The sequence below is a fragment of the Phocoena phocoena genome, chromosome 14 (assembly GCF_963924675.1).
Source record: "Phocoena phocoena chromosome 14, mPhoPho1.1, whole genome shotgun sequence".
Classification (NCBI taxonomy): domain Eukaryota; kingdom Metazoa; phylum Chordata; class Mammalia; order Artiodactyla; family Phocoenidae; genus Phocoena; species Phocoena phocoena.
In genome coordinates, this window is record NC_089232.1 from 64,426,573 (window position 1) to 64,441,130 (window position 14,558).

A 14,558-nucleotide genomic window follows, 5' to 3' on the forward strand; every position below is an offset into this window, starting at 1 on the left:
ATGGTTTTTTATAATACTGTTTAAATCCAGGGTAGGCAGCATAAAAATCTTAATTCAAAATTGCCCTAGAAAAACAAAAACAGGGCTTCCCTGGTGGCACAGTGGTTGAGAGTCCGCCTGCCGATGCAGGGGACACGGGTTCGTGCCCCTGTCTGGGAAGATCCCACATGCCGCGGAGAGGCTAGGGCCGTGAGCCATGGCCACTGAGCCTGCGCGTCCGGAGCCTGTGCTCCGCAACGGGAGAGGGCACAACAGTGAGAGGCCCGTGTATGGCAAAAAAAAAAAAAAGAAAGAAAGAAAAAAACAAACAAACAAAAAAACCACAAAATTGCCAACTGCTTTTTTTTTTTTTCTTGCAGTACGCGGACCTCTCACTGTTGGCGCCTCTCCCGTTGCGGAGCACAGGCTCCGGACGCGCAGGCTCAGATGCTATGGCTCACGGGCCCAGCCGCTCCGCGGCATGTGGGATCTTCCCAGACCGGGGCACGAACCCGTGTCCCCTACATCGGCAGGCAGACTCTCAACCACTGCACAACCAGGGAAGCCCATCCCTAACTGCTTTTTTAACTCTGTTCATTTTTTAAGTAGGAAATAATATATGGCTCTTTTATTCAGATTCTGGCAGTCTTTTAACTTACCAAAATTTATGCCAAAGGTCACAAAATTTCATCAAGGCAAAATAATTCATATATATTGAATAATTATAATATTTTTAAGTTGACTCAAATATTTACTAAGCAAGTACAAAGATGGAATTTTAAAAACATAGTTTCATAATCCCTTTAAATACTTTCCAGGCACCAAAAGAAATTGTTTAACAAGTCAAGGAGTAGTTTACTTCACTTCAGTATTTTAAGAGAAATAAAAATCTGAGTGGTTTTCAAAAATATTTTGAAATTTTTTAAATCATAATCAAATTTTACAGTTATTCTTTGTTAATCAAAAAACTTATCAATTCAATCTCACTGTCATCTTTTTATAAGCAAGGTCATACCTGTCCACAGAACGACCTGGCCCCACCCCAAGTTCTGGACGTGCACTAGGTAAGAGGTAAGACAATCTGTCCATCACTGAGGATGCCACAGGTAAGGCAGCAATATTTTGATTTATTTTCTTAAGTTCATTCACAATGGCACTGGCAATGGACTTCAACACATGATGAGGAAGATGAAATGTAACTGTGGCCCACTGAAAGAAAACAGCAGTGTAAGCAAAGGAAAACATACTCAAGAGTTTTCACCAAAACCATGACTTATACATTATAAGATAAAGAACTATTTACAGTCTCAAGTGAGTTTACTCCATTAATTTATCATTTAAAGTAAGAACCTGCAACTACATAAAAAATGAAACTAACCATCCTGAAAAAGAAAGTTTAGAACCAAATGGTAGCACATCTTCTTACATATCTCATCCACAATTAAGGAGAACTAAAATCATCTGTAGTGAGAAGCTGCTGCATAGCACAAGGAGATCAGCTCAACGTTTTCTGATGACCTAGAGGGGTGGGATAGGGAGGGTGGGAGGGAACTCAAGAGGGAGGGGATATGGGGATATGTGTATACATACAGCTGATTCACTTTGTTGTACAGCAGAAACTAACACAACATTGTAAAGCAATTATACTCCAATAAAGATGTAAAAATAAATAAATTAAAATTTTAAATAAATAAAATCATCTGTCATTTTTCACATTCCTCCAGCACATACACAATGTTAAACATAGACTAGGCACTTAAGTATCTCCACTCATAAATATATAGCTGTACAATTCATCGTTGCTGGGTTACACGAAGATTTACTTCAGATGTTGTATTTTTTGTTGTCACCATAATTCAGCAAAGTATCTAAAGCATAGACCTTATTGTCACACAGACTTGGATTCTAAGCCCAGCTTCTCCATCAACCATGAGACCCTAGTCAAATTAACTTCAATTTCCTGCTTCTGTGAAATGGGAAAAAACAAATACCTATTCACATAATGTTTTTACAAGAGTTCAAGTGAGGACTGGTACAGTGTCTAACAGAGTAAGCCTTCAATAAATGTTAACTACAATTATTTAATATTAAAATAATTACTTAAGAAGTTAGACTGAAAAAAATGCTAAGTATTAATCTCCAAGAGAAATAAGTCTATAAAGTAATTTCATCTTTATATCCTGTTCCTGCTTGCCTATGAATGGTTTCCATTCTGTCTAATACACTCTAGGCAGCCTACTAAATTACTACTTATCTATATTACTGGAAAAACTTGTGGCCAGAAACATGACTTCCATTACCTAAGAAACAGAGAGAGAGAAGCTCTTACTTTGTTTCTAGACCTAATCTGCTCATAGACCCAGAGCCTCTTGGTTGAAAGGGAGGCCAAATCCCCTTGAGAAAGGATCCTATAACAATGCCCCAACTCTACACTGTAAATCATACTCCAAGCCTTCCCCAAAGGCACCTGTGGACATTCACTGTAGTCACTGTGCACTAGGCAAGAGAAAATATTGTGATCTTTCAGGCATCACAAGATAGTAACACTGAACTGACCTAAAACATCACTGTGGTCCACTAGTGAAAGTGGGGACATGATGGTGAAGTGATTGATGGAATTTTGGCCCAAAGCTGTCTCAATGAGCTCTGTGGATCCCCAGACCTATCTTGCAGCTATTTCTCTACTTCCCAAATGTACAACTGGAAGAGAAACAGAATAGGCAACTAGAAAAATTCCTACACTGTTTCTCTGATCCTCTTGGAGTACTACTAAAGTAAGAAAGGCCAAGTGGAAGCCCCTAGAACTTCCTTTTTTTTCTACAAAGCTACTAAACAAAAGCAATGCCACATCCTGAGGAAATTTCTGAGATTAATGTCACTATACTAGACCTGAAAGATACAGGGGTAATCAAATTATCTCGTCTCCATTTAACTGACCTATTTGGCTCATGCAAACGTAAATGGATCTTGAAGAATGACTATGGACTGTAAAATCAGGTGATGACTTCAACTGTAGCTACTGTTCCAGATGAGATATTTTTACTGAAGCAAATCAACAAATCCCTTGATATTTTTTGTAGGCAGCTACAATTCTGTCAAATACTTTTTTGTCTATACTAATTTTTAGGGCCATCCAAAAGTAGACTGCTTCTATCTGGCAGAAACAATAAATCTGCAGTCTTACCCTAGGACTCATGCTCTTTACCATAATCTAGTCTGTAGAGATCCTGATCAGCCTAACATCCTGCAGATCACCACCTTGGTCTACTACATTAGTAACATCACACTAACTGGTCCAGATGAGGGGGAAGTAGCAAGGAACTTAAATGCCTTAGTAAGACACATGCAAGCCAGAGAGAATCAATAATCCCCAGAAAAACTCAGGGTCCTAAAATCTCTTTGAAGTTTCTAAAGGTCCAGTAGCCTGGGCATGTCAGGATATTTCCTCCAAGGTGAAAGATAAGTTACTATAACTTGTAAAGGCAAACAATGAAAAGAGGCACAATGCTCGGTGGGCCTAAGTGGATTTTGGACCCCAGCGTTCAGCATATTTGAGTATGCTGCTCTAACTCAATTACCAAATAATACATAAGGCACAAGAAGCTCTGTAGCATGTCCAGGCTGAATTGCAAGATGCTCTACCACTTGTAACTTGTGAGCATATTCAATGACACTAGAAGTGTCTGCCGCAAGTAAAGATCCTATCAGGAGTCTCTGGGACAATCACGTAGCAGAACGCTAGGGCAAAGCCATGCCTGCTCCTGTAAATAACTCTTCTCCTTTTGAGCAACAGCTCCTGGCTTCTTAGTAGTCCCTGACAGAAATACCTACCCATGAGACAAATGTCTAAGCAATCAGAGTTGTTCACCACAAACTAGGTGCTATCTGACACACCAAACCATAATACTGGGTATAAGTGGTTTATAAGAAATCAGTCTTGAGAAATCCAAAAGGCAATTCAATTTTGGACCAGTTGAATAATTGAGTAGCTCACATTTCCACAATATCTACTCTTTATGACTCCTTTCTCATTCCACATTGATGGCTTCAGAGGGAACTCCTTATGATGAGATAACTGAGGAAGAAAACCTTTAGCTGTGACATACAGATGGTTCTGCACATTATGTTGGTACCATCCCTAAGTGGATGGCTGCAGCATCACAGTCCCAATCAGGACAGTGGTGAAGGTGAAATCTCAGTGGTCAGAACTTCAACCAGTTCATTTGGCTGTTCTCTTTGTCTGGACTGAGAGTTGGCCAGAAGTAAAGGTCCTCAATGATTAATGAACAGTAGGTAATGTTTTGGCTAGATGTTCAGGAATTCCGAAGGATCAGGATTGGAAGACTGTTAACAAGGAAGTCAACGGTTAAAGTCTTTGGAAGGACCTCTCAAAAATAAACAGAGTGTGAAAATATTTGTGAAATACGTGAATGCTCATCAAAAGGCATCCACTCTAGAGGAAATGGGCAAATTATACACACTATACGAATGTCACTCACCCTCTGGCCATAGCCACTCCAGTGCTTGCTCAATGGACCTGTATGCAAAGTGCCATGGCAACGGAGACAGAGGGTATGCACAGACCCAACATTAACTTCCTCTCAACAGGACTGAGCAGGCTAACGGCAGGTTAACCTGCCAGTGGCAAATACCAAAGCTGAGGCACCAATATGACACCATTTTCCAGAAGAAACAGCCAACTATCTGATTGCAGGTTGATTATATTGGATTCCTTCAGTCACAGGCTGGGTAGCAATTTGTCTTCACTGTAATAGACACGTGTTCTGGATGTGCATTTGTATGTTCTGCCCACAATGCTCTGCCATAATATTATACCACTACTGTGGACTAACAGAAGGGCTTACGTACCAACAAAGTATTCCATACAACTTTCCTTTTTGCTTCTGACCAAGAAAGCACTTCAAAGGAAAAAAACAAAAAAGGCAGCAACGGGCGCTTGCCCATGAGACTGACTGGTCTTACCAGGGTATCATACAGAAGGAGCTGACCTGACAGAAAAGTGTGATGCCTTACCAAAGACTCATCTTCAGTACTAACTGAGAGAGACATCTGAAAGTCTGGAGTTCTACCTTACAGGATTATGTGTATGCTTTCAATCGGCAAAAAACACATGACACAGCTTCTCCTAGCAGGGTTGCTATTATACGTAATAATCCATTCACAGACTTTTTTTTTAAGCTTTAGGCTCTAGAGGTCTTGTGTCAAGGAAGGAATGTTCCACCAAGGGTACAATGGTTCCATTGAATTAGGTATTGATACTGCTACCCAGCAATTTTGGGTTCCTCTTGTCACTGAATCATCAGGCAAAGAAGGTGGTTATTCTACTGGTTGGTATGATGAAAACTGATAAACACAGGGAAATTGGATTGATGCTAAATAACAGGAGCAAGGAGAACTTAATTACAATCCAGGAGATTCTCTAGGGTGCCTCTAAGCTCTTCCACATCTAATAGTAACAGTGAAAAGACAATTACAACTTAACACAGTACCACAGAAGATTTGGATCCTGCAAGAGTGAAGCCTTGAGTCACCTGACCATGTAAAGACACCTGACCAGTTGAGGTGCTGGCTGAGGACAAAGGGAATACGGAATAGGTAGGAGAAGAAAGAGGCTGTAAATATCAAATATATCCTCTTGATATTACAGACCATTATAGAACTGAGGGATACAGCAACTATATATATTTTCTTCCCTTATTACATAAATGATAGATGGATATATATTTAGATAGATACAGACACAGAGAGATACATTATTTTACGTAAGAATTTTTGTTGTAGTTAATTTAGTCTTTAGGTAGCACGGTTCTGTTACCTAAACGCTTGAAACTATAAATTTTAGGAGTAGTTAGTATCACCTAGGGATGGATAAAATATCTGTTGGAACTTTGTGTCTGTTCTGGGGACGGGGAGAGAATATCTTCATTTGTAAAAAGGAACAGTACGTCTTGTTAAGTAAAAGCGTAATATTTTTGTTGTATGAAAGTTCAAACACATATAGATGGTATGTATGGAGATGCAGAGTGGCCAAAGGAGTGGCATGTGCCAGTTATTAAACTACTGTCTCTCGGGTCCAAACCTACCCTTTTCTTTCTTCTCCATCATGTTTGGGCTGGGATTCTGTAAACTATTATTTCTTCTTTGCCAACCAGTTTCCTGGCTGTTAAGTTCTGACACAAGGAACACGGGGTGGAACCTGGAAAGCGTGATGCGGGGAGAAAGACCTGCTCCTGCTATTACTCGTCATTACCATCAGTATTGTTTTAGCGAAGGACCTGGTGGCAGCACTTGATCCTTCTGGTCTTTAGAGGTTTTTTGTTTTGTTTTCTTAGCATTCCCAGGACCAGTTTCACAGAGCTCCCTCAGAGACACTAACATTAGCCTAGTAGCATCTGTCTTCAGAAATCTGAGGCTCAGTTCATCAAGTTCCAATCTCCAAGCTCCTGAGGTACCTACTGGATAACAGCTCCTCCTCAGAAGTCTGAGACCCAGACCCATGGGGCCTATTCTCTAAGTTTTTAAGTATCTAGGTTCTAAAAATCCTAAGCTCTTGTTCCTTCAGACTGAGGTGAGTGCTGATTCCCATAGTTACCATCTGTGTATTACCTCAGGGTTTCCTTTTTGCTTTTTCAGTTCTCATACACATATTACGTCAATGCCTTACAATAAATTCTCTCTGTTGAAATACACAGTATGATCTCTGTTTTACTAAATAAAAATGTCCCATCAATGGAATAAGGGTTCATAAAATCATGGTAAATCTATAAAAATAAACTTCAATGTAAATATTAGGAAGAATACAGATGATCTATGAGGACTGATATGAAAAGATACTCAAGATACATCCTTCAATGAAAAAAAGCATGGTATATGCTATAATCTGAATGTTTGTGTCCCCCCAAAATTCACCTGTTGAAATTCTAACCCCCAAAGGGGAGGGTTATTAGTAAGTAGGGCATTTGGGAGGTACTTAAGTCATGAGGGTGGAGTCCTCTTTATAAAAGAGGTTCCAGAGAGATCCCTTGCCTTTTCCACCATGTAAGGACACAGTGAGAAGGTACCAGCTATGACCCAGGAAGAAGGACTTCACCAGAAGAAATATCACTCAGTCGGTGGTATTCCGTTATAGCAGCCCAAACAGACCAAGACAGTACATCACAATATTTTAGTATAATTTCAACTGTACTCGAGAAAAAAAGATATTTATAGATGCAAAAGTTATTTTTAGGTAAATAGCTTTTACCTTCTACCTTTTATACCTTCAGTATAAAAATTGTATATGTACTACATTTACAACTTAGGAAAGATGTTAAAAGAAAAACACAGAAAAATTAATGAAATATATCCAAGGATTTAATTCAAAGCACCATCTCCCACAGACATCCTTAGTCATCAGTGTGCGGAGGACAGAGAAAGGCAAAAGTATAGAGGTGTTCTTTCTATTACAACCCCAAACAAAGTTTTTTTTAACTTCTTACCTTAGCAACTTTGTGGTTTGCTGCAGTCTCATGAGATGTATTTTTCAAACCATCTTTGAGCTGTGTGATGAACAAATCGTAACCCTCCGTACTAGAAATATCTACCTTTTCTAAACATGCAGATAAGAGCTGTTGTGCCTAAATAAAAGAGATGACCACAAAAAATTAACCACAACCAAAAATGTTAAATTCAGATTCTTATACAAATATTTTAATTCTGATAGGTACTATACTAAAGCTTCCTACTTTTACATTTTTTAAACAAACTTAGTTAAATCAAATAATGACTTGAAGGGCTGTTACAAAATTAAATGAGATAAAGCAACATATTCAGTGTAGTACCACATAGTAAAGTTTTAGTACATAGAAGCTTTTATAAACCAAAGCAAGATAGAAAAAACTGGCTAAGCTGAAACCATGAACAAAAGTAAAAGAGAAAAAAATGTAAAGACATAAATGTAAAGTCCTCCAATGAGCTTTAAATACTCAAACTATGCAAATCCATAAGAGGGGTCACTAAGTCAGCAGGTAATAAAAAAAAAGTCCTTTGCATTGTTACCCACATATTCAATATGAACTACGTTAACAGAAATATTTGGGCAATATATGGAAAAGAACACATCCACACTAATCCAACCAAACCCAGGACCCCATTCTTTAGGCAAGACAGTAACAAACTAGTGTGATGCAGGAAAGGATGCCTGGGATGGTGGAAGGACTACAAACAATATTACGTGAACAAGAGAGCTGTAATTATTTATGTAGAAAGAAAGAAAACCAGCAACAGATATTATGAGCTGGCAAGGTGGAGGAGGTGGCAGAAGCTGGCTAAATATCTAGCATTTAGGTCAGAGTAGTAGGAAAAATATTGACTTGACAGTCCATTTCATATAAATGTTCAACTATTTTATCGTAATTCTGTAGTTCCTTTTAAAACCCAACAGTTTGATACCATCCTTCACTGTAGGCTACGATGTATATCCTTTATTAAGATATCACATGGTCTAAGTTCCTTAAAGTAGGAGAGGAAAAAATGTTCAGTACAAGTAGAACTAATTAATTCTCTGTCCAAAGATTTTAGACATGCCCCCAGATCCAGATATTCTGATGACAAAAAGATGGCTACTCTGTTTTCAGAACTCAAACCTTTAGCAACATGCTTTCAATATTAACATATACTAGATGACTGTGATATGACACTAAATATGAAATCTAAGTAGATATACATTGGTACTTTTTTTTACAAAAAGCCTTCCAAAGAGGGAATAAAACATTTAAACTGCACTTAAAATTCACACATTAACACTTCTCATGTCCCAAAAATGGGAAATATGCTATATTGATTTTTATCAATCATATCAGTCTGCCAAATGCAAAACATTTAATAATCAACAACTTGGGATGAAGACAAATAATATCTCACTTTATTAGCGTGTACAGCATTATAATCTTTTATATTCTGAGATGATTTAAAATCTGATAAATTGGAAAAATGTACTTTCAAATTACATGATATGAACATCAACTCACACAAAAGGATTTAAGTTAGGGTAGACGTACAAATTAAGTAATGAATATGTAACACAGAAAAATACATATAGCTAAAATTTTAAACTGGAATTGTTAAGAAACATGATACATAGCAAAGATTACTGGTTGTCCATTACTATTTATTCCTTCTTTTTTAATATTAAAGAAAAAAGAACCACCTCAGCTTAATGTGGCCATGTGACTGAATTCTAGCCAATGGAGTAAATATGAAAAGGGCATATATGAAAGAGCTTGTAAAAGAGAACAAGAAAAATGATGGAGGGGAAGAGAGGGAAGGAGAGGATGAGGGAAGTAGGTGAAAGGAAAAGGAGAGAAAGAGGGTGGGTAATACTAGTGTGCACCCTGGTCTTTTGCCCATCTTTTCCTTATGACAGAAGTAATGAGACTTGGAGCAGCTGTCTTGGACTCAGGAAATGGAAGCTAAGTGTTGAGGTAAACAAAGCTGTCCCTATAACTTAGCCCAGTACTGTTACTGGAAAGAAACTACCCTGTTTAAGCCACTGTATTTTGGGGCCTCTGTTACAGTGGTATAACCTGTACAGTTCATACTTCTTTGTTTTTATAGGGATACATATATAATATCCTCAAAGGACAACCTAATTTCATTTAACAGCTAGTAAGTCTGAAACTACATTAAGTAGAAAAGCATATTGATACTTATTTCAACTTACCTCTGTGACAGGTAATTCAAGCTGAACCACATCATCCTGCTTTGAAACTGGAGTTTGCAGAGCAGTGTCTAACAACAAGATTCCATTAAGGTCCTTTCTACACCCTACTGCATAATCATCCACAAAAATAACTTTATCCACAGCAGAAATATACTGACATTTCACCTGTCCACCTGGTTTAGCTGTTAAAAGAACAAAAATTCAACACTTAAGATTTTAAGGCCAATAGTTCATTTAAAATAAATGTTTACATGGCAACTAAATATAATAATCTTTGACTGAAAAAAAATGCTCTAAAGCACATTAGAACTGATAAATTGGAATATGTACTGTAGCTTAAAGTAACAATATGAAATTATCAGAACTTGAAAACTATATTGCTGTTATAAGAGAATATCATTATTCCTAGAAATACACATGGAAATAGTAAAGGGTAAAGGAACATGATATACGCAACCTATTCACAAGAGAGCAAAAGTAATATGTATGTATGTGTGAGGGGATGATAAGAAAATGTGGTAAAATATTTAAAATTAAAATTAGTGAAACTGGGGGTTTCCCTGGTGTCACAGTGGTTAAGAATCTGCCTGCCAATGCAGGGCACACGGGTTGGAGCCCTGGTCGGGGAAGATCCCACATGCTGCGGGGCAACTAAGCCCGTGCACCACAACTACTGAGCCGGTGCTCTAGAGCCCGCGAGCCACAACTACAGAAGCCCGTGTGCCTATAGCCTGTTCTCCAAAACAATAGAAGCCACCGCAATGAGAAACCCGTGCACCGCAATGAAGAGTAGCCCCCACTCGCGCAACTAGAGAAAGCCGGCACGCAGCAACGAAGACCCAACGTGGCCAAAAATAAATTTAAAACAATAAAATATATAAATTTAGAAAAATTAGTGGAACTGGGTAAAAGCTGTAGAGAAGTTCTTTGTACTACACTACTTCAAAATAAAGTGTTTGGAAAAATTTTTTTAATATTCAATACTGTACAACATTGTAAATCAACTATACTTCAATTAAAATAAATACTCAATATTTTCTTTACATCTTTTTTCCAAAAGTCATTAAGCATAAAGTCAATGTGGACAGTTTCTAGGTAACTACCTCAAAAGTGCTTTAGGGCTTTTATATCTGAGATAAAATTATGGAGAATGGTTATAACCTAAGCTAAGAGAACTAGTAAAGTCTCTAGTTCAACTACCACTGAAAAAACAGTCAACTATCACTGACAATCAATGTCCCCTGAAGTTTCCGCTAAATCAATTTCAGAAGAGTATTTTAACAGAAATAAAATTTCTCAGAATAAATTAGAGTAGAATTTCAAGAAGTATTACAAAAGACAGTAAAACATAGAAGCTTTAAATACCAAAAAATATTGGAAAAGATAACATCAATTTCTACATTTTAATTTATAAGAGATTTATAAGGAGACTAATGTTAAGTATTCTCCCATGAATACAGAGTCTCTGTAAAAAACACTTGAAAGAATGATCAACTATGAAATTTTATTGCACTAATGAAGAAACTTCTTTGGGAGCAAGCAATCCTGCCGCCAGTATACCTTATTCTAAACCCCCACCACGACGCTACAGAACATTCCTGATAGTAGTACGATTATTGCCTAGTGATACAAAAGCAGAAAAGAGGAGATAAATCAGGGTCCTACTCATCAACCTATAGGACAACTATAAAACATGTTATAATCAATTAATATTAGGATTGGCTTTCTTAATCCCAGATTATTACAGCTCTCTCAAGCTCCTGGAGATATTACGTAACTGATTAGGAACTAATTCATTATCTACATATAACCAAGAAAAATTCATGGAATTTCTATAGCTCATTTCCAGATCTTTTGGTTTGAAATATATGTTAGCATATAGGAAAATAATCTCTGTAATACAATAAAACAGGAATATTTACCTAGCACTTCTGATCTCTAGGTAAAATCACAAGAAATCATACACATTATAAGAACTGAGAGTAAAATTATGTAAGAACTTGTAAAGATAGTTTCAAAACTCATTAACTATAATTTTTTAAAATAGACTATCCTTCTTTACAGCAGTTTTAGGTTCACAGCAAAATTGAGCAGAAGGCAGAGATTTCCCATATGTGCCATGCCCCCCACACATAACTATAAAATTTTTAAAACCAAAACTACGAATTCTGTTTTATTGTTTTAGGGATAGGTAATTAGGTAAGGAACTGTAAAAACCATTATTTTGTGAACACTTTCCCAGAAAGGTATAAAATGTGAGAATCTACGCAAAGCTTTTCAACTGGGTTTCCATGCAACCCTAGAATTCCGTATAATGTCACTAGAAATTCCTCAATAGATCTTGACAAAAAAAAGTCAACACTTTTTTGGAACTTCTTATACTTTACAATATTAGCCCTCAAAGTAATGCACAGTGACCAAGCAGCCTTATTGGCAACTTCTTCAGAGGTCTTCCAGGCCCACAGAGCAGCATGTAATAGAACCGTGTTTATTCAGATGAGTCCATTCCCGATTTTTTGATCTAAGTTACAGAAGGCCATTTGTAAACAGTGACTTGCTGTACTACACACCAGAAAGACAGTAAACTTATTATCAGCCATACTACCCCAAAGGCTCTTTGAGTTCATGTGACCTCATCTTCACTAATTACATTAGCAAAGACCCTATTTCTAAATAAGGTCACAATCTGAGGTCCCATGTGCACATGAATTATACAACCCACCACACAAATTCTTTCTCTGAATCTTTTACTCAGCCTGAGAACTTTATTTCAAGAAAAAGAGCTTTGCTAATGTAGGCTGATAGTATGCTCAAGATTTAATTTACATCTGGCCCTAAACAAGTTTTAGATTTCTGTGAAGAAAAAATATCCTGCAATGAACAAAGAATATTTTATGGAACTTTTCACCTTCTAACACGTTTGGGCATGTCTTTTCTTACTTAATAAGAAATAAGACCAACGACACAAATTCTCTAACTTGGGATAAAAATGAAATCCATGTGTGCTTAAGCCTGACCCAAAACTGAGTATTTGTACAGCAAAAAAACAAGCACAGGTTTCACAATGAGAGGTAACAAGAGACATTTATTTTTAGTTATAAGAATAACAATTTTAAGTGCATAAAGGTTCATAAAAGAGATGAAACCAAGAAACCTATGTTCGAGCCAGGATGTGTCACTCAGTAAGAAAACACCTTTTCAAAGGTTTGTATGAAATTGTCTCTTAAGTTATACATTTATTCATATTGCTTTGTTCCATGGTTTTAGTAGTATTACTATGCAACACTGTTGATAAATTTTAATGCTGCAAATAACATTAACAAAAAACTTACAGGACTTCTCTGGTGGTGCAGTGGTTAAGAATCCACCTGCTGGGCTTCCCTGGTGGCGCAGTGGTTGAGAGTCCGCCTGCCGATGCAGGGGACACGGGTTCGTGCCCTGGTCTGGGAAGATCCCACATGCCGCTGTGCGGCTAGGCCCATGAGCCATGGCCGCTGAGCCTGCACGTCCGGAGCCTGTGCTCCGCAACGGGAGAGGCCACAACAGTGAGAGGCCCGCGTGCCACAAAATAAATAAATAAAAATAAATAACTAACTTTATAAAAAAAAAAAAAGAATCCACCTGCCAATGCAGGGGACATGGGTTCGAGCCCTGGTCCGGGAAGATCCCACATGCCGTGGAGGAACTAAGCCCATGCGCCACAACTACTGAGCCCACGTGCCACAACTACTGAAGCCCACACGCCTAGAGCCCGTGCTCCACAACAAGAGAAGCCACCACAATGAGAAGCCCGCGCACCACAACAAAGAGTAGCCCCTACTCACCCCAACTAGAGAAAGCCTGCATGCAGCAACAAAGACCCAATTCAGCCAAAAATAAATAAATAAATTTATAAAAAATAAAAAACTTATAACCTGTACCTAAACTAAACCTCCCAAGTTTACCTTTAAAAAACTTAAGTCCCATTTTGGCATAAGTTAGTTATTTAATAGAAATTTATTTTGTTTGCCTTATGAGTTTAAAATGTCTGAAAATAAATTTCTCAAAGAAAGATAAGTCATGCTTAACTAATGTTTAAATTTTCAAGAAAAGTTGGCTAAAAAGTCGTTTTTGGTTTTTAAATACAGGGGAAAAACTTTTACAGCTACCCTCTACGACATGTTACACCTTGTTAGAATTTTCTATAGAAGATACTTGTAAAATGACTTTGAACCCTACATGGATAAAGTTTAAAAAGAAATTCAAGCAGAAAATTTTAATAGACGAAACACTCAAATTTCCTCCAACTATACCAGAGATCAACAAGCTTCTTATAAAAAGGTCAGATAGTAACTATTTAAGGCCTCACAATACATATGGTCTTTCTCACAATTACTCAACTCTGTCACTGTAGTGCAAAAGCAGCATGTAAATAAACGGCATTTTATTTGCAAAATCAGGAAACAGGTTGAGAGCTACCGAGGTGGCAGGCCATAGTTTGCAGACTCCTGACTGACACTAATGACTTGCATTAGTACAGATTTTCTTTTGGGGCAGGGGAAATTTCACAAAAATAGTAGGTTAAAAATTCACAGCCAGACACAATAAGCTGCTGAAACCTAACATAGAAAAATCTTGAAAGCAACCAGAGGATATGTTACGTACAAGCAAGTAATAATTACAATAAAAGCACATTTATCATTAAAAACCATGGAGTTTGTTAGGAATTGAACCATTTTTAAAATACTGAAAAAAGAAATTCTATATTCAACAAAATATCCATCAGGAACGAAGGTGAAATAAAGACATGCTCAGATGAGGGAACACTAAAGAGAAATTCTGCCAGCAAACCTGCTCAAAAAGAATCACAAAAGGAAGT

General features: G+C 37.5%; 1 protein-coding gene across 1 annotated transcript in view; it reads right to left on the bottom strand.

Moving 5' to 3' along the window:
* BIRC6 (baculoviral IAP repeat containing 6) overlaps window positions 1-14,558 on the bottom strand; it is a 245,524-nt gene that overhangs the window by 207,605 nt on the left and 23,361 nt on the right. Inside the window, exons 2-4 of the mRNA XM_065891330.1 lie at window positions 9,701-9,882; window positions 7,479-7,616; window positions 995-1,188 (exon numbers count right to left, since the gene is read on the bottom strand). Of these exons, the coding sequence (XP_065747402.1) occupies window positions 995-1,188; window positions 7,479-7,616; window positions 9,701-9,882 (514 nt within the window). The remainder of the gene's footprint in view (window positions 1-994; window positions 1,189-7,478; window positions 7,617-9,700; window positions 9,883-14,558) is intronic.